At 42.1% G+C, this 8,211-nt stretch overlaps 1 protein-coding gene across 1 annotated transcript in view; it reads left to right on the top strand.

The window, feature by feature from the left end:
* The first annotated feature begins 501 nt into the window (after positions 1–501).
* LOC146198303 (lachesin-like) overlaps positions 502–8,211 on the top strand; it is a 106,768-nt gene continuing 99,058 nt past the window's right edge. Inside the window, exon 1 of the mRNA XM_084591883.1 lies at positions 502–589. Coding sequence (XP_084448009.1) covers positions 502–589 — 88 coding nt within the window. The remainder of the gene's footprint in view (positions 590–8,211) is intronic.

Here is an 8,211-nt window from a genome sequence, read left to right as displayed (position 1 = left end):
GAGGAAACAGCCGAAGAGCATGCGCAGCCACGGGCGCATCCCCGAGAGCACGCCACGCTCCGGCCAGCCGCCGGTCTCATCTGCCGGGCCGGTGTAAACAGTAGCTCGACTGCCGCCGGCCTGAGCGCTGCGCGACTGTGCCGACCTGGGTCAATAGCGCGCGCGCGCCTCGGGCTCGCCTTGTTCGCCGCTGTCCTAGCCCGGACGTTCCCACGAACTTCGCCGCTCGCGGAAAACTCCCTGAACCGCCACCAAGTTATCCTGTCACTGTTACCTGTGTTTACATAAAAAAAGAAAGAAAAAAAGAGTGTGGAGACGCTGACTGCTCAGAGGTGACAGCACTTTAGAAGAGCCGGAGCGTCGAAGAATGCGTCGGCGGCGAGTTGCTTCAGCGGTACGCGTCGTGACCAGGGCCACGTGATCGCCGGTAACTTCAGGAAGAACGGAAGTGCGCGAAAACTTTCTTTTCTTATCTCTCAACTCGAGCATCGCTAAGTCGAGATGCCCGAAACAGCAAAGGTCACATCGGTGAGGGCGAGTCTGCTATGGCTGTTGTCCGTGGTCGCACTGTGCACCGCATCCGTCAGTGGTGAGTGAATCGAGTGTGTTAGAAAATTTCGTAGTCTGCTACTTTTTCGCTGTTGTAGTTTTTACTCGTATCATAAATGACGAGACTTCGAAATGTCTAGGTACGCACAAATGCGCGTATAAAGGCGTGAGCCTTTTCTGAACTGGAAATTGAGATTTATTTCGTCTGGTAGTTGTCTTGAGGAATATTGGCGGCTGGTATTCGCAAAAGGTTTTAGCGCAACTTTTGCTTTCTCCGGATGTTTATAAATAAAGTTTCAAAAATATTATCAATTGAACAGTTTCGTAATAGGAATTGAGAAAGTAAGCAGCTTTGCGTGAACTGTATAGAAATTAAAAACGCAAATAAGATTTTATATATCATTATTACGAAAGATTGTTAAAAATATACTCAATGAATTCGGTATTGTTGTATTGAATGCCACCCGCCTAATGATTTAGTGAAAAACTGTCCTGGATCCTTACCATTTTTTTCTTGTTTTTTTTTTTTTTTGCTCATACAAATCGAATTCAGAAGTTCATTTCTTCTGCCGACACTACGCAGAATTAGTACCGGCATCTCTATCCGACTGCCAAAATTCTGCCTTAATATAGATGCGACATAGAACATTAAACCAAGTAGTTATGTCCAGGCGACGACGTAGTAGTGTTGAGCATGCTTTACTGTCTGTGCGAAGCTAGACTGAGAGAAGGCATGTTATAACGGACACTACTTGGCTATATTAGGCGCACGAGTCTGCTGGCGATGGCCGTTAATTGTGCGTCGTGGTGTTTGAGACGTTAAAAATTTCGGAAGACCTTTTGCGAATGTCCGAGATTATTTTTACTCCTTCATCGCTGTGTTCACGATTTCAGAATATTTTGCCGCGAACACGATATTAAACTCTCTAAACTATATATATTTACTCTCAAGGCGGAGGCACTACTGAGAGGCGTGGATTAACAAACACAATAAGAACAAAACAGGAATGGGGATGGGAGTTCAATACTCTATAAAAAATGAACAATGTAGTGCATTAAATGGCATTAGCAAGGACTCTTTTAAAGTGATTGGTGTCAACAATGACATACACTATGATGAGGCAGACCAAAGGTAAAGAAAAATAAAGTGTCTCCGCCCGTGCCACTGAGTATAACGGGCTTTGCCAACAATGAGAGCGAGAGAGGCGGGGAGGTGGTTCCAGTGTAAACTACTCTTTGGAACAAAATAAATAAGATGTAGATCCGTCCGTATCGGGGACGGTCACCTCGAACTTGTGGTCGGTGCGAGAGGAAATGTATGATGGTGGCAAAACAGAGAGAATCAAAGAGTGAAATTAAAATGATAAATGTTATAAAATAAGTAATGTCGTGATACTTTTCGGCGGAGAGACGGATCAGGTAAATTAAGGTTAGACTTCATTATGGAGACAATGGTAGTACGCTGATAGTTTGATAGTGCAGAACGAATTTGGATGTCTTCGAGATTATTAATTCGTGTGTTGATGTGCGGATCCTAGATTGACGACGCTTACTCGGGTTTCGGTCGGACCAGGGTTTTATAAAGCATCAACTTCAGATTAATTGGGGCAGGAAAAATATTTCGGCGTAAGTAACCAAGTGTGTGATTGGCATTTTTTGTTACGTCTTCAGAAATGTATACGTCGATATATTTATACGAGGCAGCTTTGGTTAGATGGGCGCGATTAAGCATGTAATCGCATAATCGCAGCTTGTGTAGTTAGTAAGGTTAAGTGAAACTCGCATTGTCTTGCATTTAGTATGGTTTAGTTTCATTTGCCAAATGTACACAAAGAAGAAATAATATCTAGATCAGATTGAGGGTCAATGTGATCGTCAGGATTAAGGATTTCACGATAAATTACACAATGGTTAGCGAACAGCATTATCGAAGAAGACATGTCCTCATGTAAGTCAATAGCGTATTTTAGAAACAGTACAGGTCCTAAGACAGATCTTTGTGGTACGCCAGAGGTTGCAGGGCATGTGGGCTAATTGCAATCATTGGCCGTTACAAACTGCCTACGATTAGAAAGAAAGCATTCAATCAATTTAAGAACGTTTGGATTCAAGTTTAATGCACTTAGCTTGAGCGTCCGTTATCTGTGGCCCACTGTGTCGAAAGCTTTAGCAAAGTGAATCAATATGCAGTTGATAGTAGATGAATGATCAATATTGAGCAATCACTCAATGATAGATGGATAAAAGATCTAATACTTCCGGTGTGAGCGACAAGGTTTAACACACGAAGTCGTCGTTTACAAAGCTATTACCTTTTCCTTTTTTTGCCGTATGTTAAGCGTAGTTTATTTGCAGCCTCGGAAAGGAACAGCAGTTTACATTAGGTAGCGAAGTACTGGAAGTAGCACACGAATATGTCTACTTAGGACAGGTAGTAACCGCAGATACGGACCATGAAAAGGAAATAACAAGAAGAATAAGATTGGGATGGAGCGCATTTGGAAAGCACTGACAGATTATGACTAGCAGCTTACCGGTATCGCTAAAGAGGAAAGTATATAACAGTTGCATCTTACCTGTACTCACCTATGGGGCTGAAACGTGGAGGCTAACCAAGAGAGTTCTACTTAAGTTGAGGACAACTCAGAGGGCTATGCAACGAAAAATGGTAGGGGTAACATTAAGAGATAGGAAGCGTACAGAGTGGGTCAGAAAAATAACTCAGGTTACCGACATTCTAGTGGAAATTAAGAAGAAGAAATGGGCATGGGCAGGACATGTAGTGCGAAGAGAGGATAAACGATGGTCGCTTAGAGTAACAAACTAGATTCCAAGGGAAGGAAAGCGTAGCAGGGGGCGGGAGAAAGTTAGGTGGGCGGATGAGGTTAAGAAGTTCGCAGGGGTCAAGTGAGTGCAGCTAGCACAGAACCGGGTTAAGTGGAGAAATATGGGAGAGGCCTTCGCCCTGCAGTGGGTATAGTCAGGCTGATGATGATGATGATGATGATTTGCAGTTTTAGTACCCTTAATTATGAACGTAGAGATTCGACTCAAAAAAGGCAAAGCGATATTGGTGGTAAATACACGTCTCTTAGGACAGACTGCGCCGAAAAAATCTGACGTCACTCACATGTGGAATGTAGTTTTTACCAAGCATGCGCTGCAATAGGGGCAGACACAGAAATTGTAAAAGCAGTCCCAAGATTCGATTTGGCTTTGCTAAATGTGTTGAAAAAGATTAATAGTAAATTTGCGCAAATTTAAATATAAGTTTCTGGGAACATTTTTATTTGCTGTATTCGTGATGTGCACGATCATGACTTTTTTATTTCGTGTAAAACTGTGTGACGTGCCCTTGTGTGGCACAGCGTTATGCAGCACAGCGAACGTCTTTACAGGAGAGGTCACGAGACTTGACGTTGGCGTAGTTTATTCTCTACGTATCTTTTGAAAACTTGAGCAATACTGCCGGAGCGCTTTATTGAAGAAGTTTTGAGAAAGTAAAGCGCGGTCAAGTATTTAGCAAATTTAGATAAGGTTAAAAAAAAATGACCATATAGCAGTATATATAGTGTGGCGCATAATAAGCTGAGATACAATGCAGTGTTAAAGTTTTAAGTATGAATTACGTTTTTAAATATAATGCCCTATCTAGCAATTTGTCTGCACAAGCACGCTATGCAAGGGAGAAGAATGTCTCGTACAATAGGGGTTGAACATAATTCGTTGTTTTGAAGAAAGAGGAAAATCTTGGTTCAAAGTCACATTTCAAGTGCCAAGGTTTTAAATTTGCTTCAAAGTCTTTTTTATGCGACCGCCGGGATAATTTTTTGGTTACCATATCTGCGCAAACTCGTGCTATAGGCGGGATGTTCGGGCACTGCGCCTTATTTGAAGTTTTTTAACCACCCGTAAACATCAAATTTTTATATCTTAGGAACAACATTTTATTAACTTTGTTTTGACGTCTTTTATGTTTAGAGAAATGAACGCTATGGATATCTTACAATTAAGCTCCGTACCGCAGCACGAAAATAGCGTTAATCCTGCGCAAAACGTCTGACAAACAGATCGTCGTTAGAGATGGCAGCTTTAGCCTAAACAACAATTATTAGACAATATATTGAGATTTAAGAGAGCGCCTTCGTCTGTGCCTCATAGATTGCCGTTAGAACATTTCCCCTCCGGTTCTGCGATACTTCAAACGTCCGTATTAATACAGTGTACGAATAATTTGTAAACACGAGCAACATTTAACAGGGAACAGAAACCAGCCTGAATTACGGTATGGCCTGTCTGGGGCTTAATACTCACAAAGTAAACAATATTTGGTTATTTTCTTGAGAGTAGGCATATACTGATGTGAATTTCTTTATGCTTGCCTTCAGAGGAATGCAATGGTGCCTTCATACGAATAAGGGAAAAGTTTCTCGTACACTTTTGTTTATTTGAGTGCTTAAACTGGCTTGTGCTCTTGACTAAAAAAAGCAAACGCTAAGTAGCGCCTTGGGAAACAAAAAGCGGTTTTTGCAAACATATCAAAAGTGCATTTGCATCCTTGAGGACATTTTATTTTCATGAGCTATGTAACCGCTATGCAAGACCTAAGTTTGAACCCGGTGTCCTGGCACTCAATGTTTGCCTTATTTATACATCGGGCAGAACAGTCCGTTAGGTAGATATATTTATTACGATGTGCAAACAGCGTCGCTAACAAAGCAAGAACAAACGTTAACCCCTACTCGTTTATTTTTTATCTTCTAACTTTTCTTTTTCCTATTTGGAGATCCCCATGCAGATCGCATCTCGATCTTGCCGTATATTTAGAGGTATATAAATATGCGTTCGTTTTTTCTTGCTCGCTACGGACCTTTATAGCTGTCATATTAGTTGCGAACGCCTAGTTAAGGTCACAGGTCGCTAGTGCATGTGCGTGTTTGGCCCCCAAACATCAAGCCCGACGCAGCCGACTCAACTCACTGGTGATGGGTCTACTGCTGGCGCTGCAGCCAATTTGATCTCACGTGGGACTATTTTGCTCGGCATAGCGAGGAGAGTGCGAGAGCACGTCCTCACTGTAAGTCACACCGAGTCGGCACATATAAGACAGAGGAGGGGGCGGGAGGGGAGTACAGAGCATCAGTGGAGGCTAAATATCCGCGCTCTCATTCCGCATCGATCGGCGAGGGAAATTAACGGATGTCCCCGAGATTCCATTTGCTCTGGCCGTTGAGAGTTTGCGTTTATGTCTGTGACGGCCACTAAAATGAGAAGCAACAAAGAAGGGGGCGTGAGCTGACTCTGTCGCTTTGCGCTGGAGATGAGGCTGGGAGGAGTATCGACTGATCTCGAGTTGACGAAGCAGATCACTGGCGTAATCTCAATTTTCCAATTTCCTTTTTGCTTCCGGTAATGACACCGCTATGGAATAAAAACGTCGAGTGGCTGTCTGAGGGCCTCGGTATGCATGTAAGTGCGCAATTATGTAAATATTGTTACCTTAAATTCATTACTTCGATATCAGACGGCTTTTCTCAAGTACACGTGTTTGGGATAAGTGATAAGGGATGTCTGCAACATAATACCTTCAATTGTGCTTTTTTACAGTCTGGATCTATTAAACGTCACCTAATACAATTAATGCAGTCATTAAGGAACGAGCGCTTATAGAATGCTCCGAAAAGCGCTGTCGTTGTTATAAACAGCCCAGCCTACCTGAATAAACTGTGACGAGTATGTGTACAGCTTCTGCTAGTACACATCAGCGCGATCGTCCTTCTCTATAGCATTGTAGGCTATGTCAAAGCATAACTATCTTCTCTGACAAGTTATTTCCTATTTAGTTTGCCACTTCCTTTCGCGCGACCGGATGAGAGAAAAGGTGCAAGAATTTGTGTGCCACAGCCTTATTTCAACTCAAGTCACTCTGACTGCGAATAAATTAAAGACTAATGAAATAAATGAAATGGACTAAAGCAATAAACCAAGATTGATGTTTTAGCTGAACTAAAATGTATTCTTTAAAACAGGAGATTACTATTCTGCCTTGAGTAAAAAAATTGCGTTAGCGATAAATGGTTAATAGAGTTCTCGATCATGCTGTCGTGTTGTAGAGAATAGACATCTGGAGAAGAAGGAACGTGTAACTAACTTAGAACTGCTAGCCGGTGTTGAGATGTTTGCGAGAAGATAAGGGGAGGTTGACGAGAATAAATGTTGTTACTGAGGACAGATTTGCTTTTTTGTCTCGGTAGACATTAGGGCAACAAGATACATGTTATGAGGTAGGGAACCAGAAACTGGCGCTCTCAGTGCAGACAAGAATTTATACTTCCTGTCAGGCTTTCTTTTCCTCTTATCTGCTTCTACTTTAGTTCCGCAGTCTACACAATCGTTACTGCTTGGCAGTTGGCGTGATTAAAGTCCTCTTCCAAATAATGCTGCTGTGTATGACGCAAGGTTAATATCTATGCGCAAACAAATCAAATATGCATGATGAACCGAAGCGGCGCTCTGGCGTACCGGAATGTACGAGGAAAAAACAAAGTGACACTTAAGTTCCGCCTTTAAGTGTATGACGCAATATGATGCAACATCATTAATGTCTTCCGTTTGTGGCTCCTCTTGCGGCTCCTCGTTAGCGTACTTTCATTTCCCATCGACATGCGCAGTTTGCTGCTTGCGTAATCACTTATTGAGTGCCTCTCTAATCTCATACATGCTAATTAGCATACTGTCGTAAGATGCAACAATATATTAAAAACTACCAAGCATGGGCAAAAAATAAAAATAAAAAAGAAAACACTTTATAAAGACCTTATGAACGTGCTTGTATTGCCTAGGACTACCATGTCTGTCTCGGAATCCGAGGGATCGGGGTTTAAATCCTATTTCATACTCCATAGATATTTTCGATCAATCCAAGCTTTTTTCTACACTGTTCTCTGCTGTACAGAAGCCTCAACACTGTTTCTTTAGTAAGTATTTTTCCAGTTCTTCGGTAGAGGAGGTCGTGCGACCAGAGTTGAAATATGCTGGCTATAGTAGAACTTTCGTGTTTTGCTAAAGGGCTACTTTCACTTTGGGATCAAATGCACTCCGACTGCTGCGGCAACGTACGGACAGCAGCGTATTATGAACTGTGTACTGATTCTCTCCGCGAAAAAAAAAAAAATCTGATTTGGTTTTGTTTGTGGAGTTTAACGTGCCAAAGTGACTCAGACGATGAGAGACGACGAAAAATAAACCATACTCATGCCGTTTCCGCTCTCCAAAACAAATATTTTGTAAATAGTATAGTTAATTAGTATAGTTGATTTGGCATGACCTTGCATGCGAGGTGTGCAACGATTATTACCTAATTCCGTCGTGTAGCTAGTGTACACCGGTTGTACAATGGATGTAAACTTGCCCTTATATCCTGTGACATGGCTTATATCTGAGGAAAATTTCCAGAGAAAGGTATCTTAGACCTCAGCTTGGCTAAAGGAAACAGTCTGCCTTGTTTGATGGTGCTATTTAGTCAAAGTGCCCTTGCACCAGATATAAGTCTATCATCTATTCTTAGAAATCAGCGCGGAAAAGAGCAACCCGATTACTGTAATCTCTTAACAGCTGTTCCCTCTATAAAAATTTTTGCTCTGTAAGGTAGTACAACAACCT

This window comes from Amblyomma maculatum, chromosome 2 (assembly GCF_055883805.1).
Source record: "Amblyomma maculatum isolate TAMU_Amacu chromosome 2, ASM5588380v1, whole genome shotgun sequence".
Classification (NCBI taxonomy): Eukaryota; Metazoa; Arthropoda; class Arachnida; order Ixodida; family Ixodidae; genus Amblyomma; species Amblyomma maculatum.
Note: the sequence above shows the minus strand (reverse complement) of the source record. Positions and strands in the feature narration are given on the sequence as shown.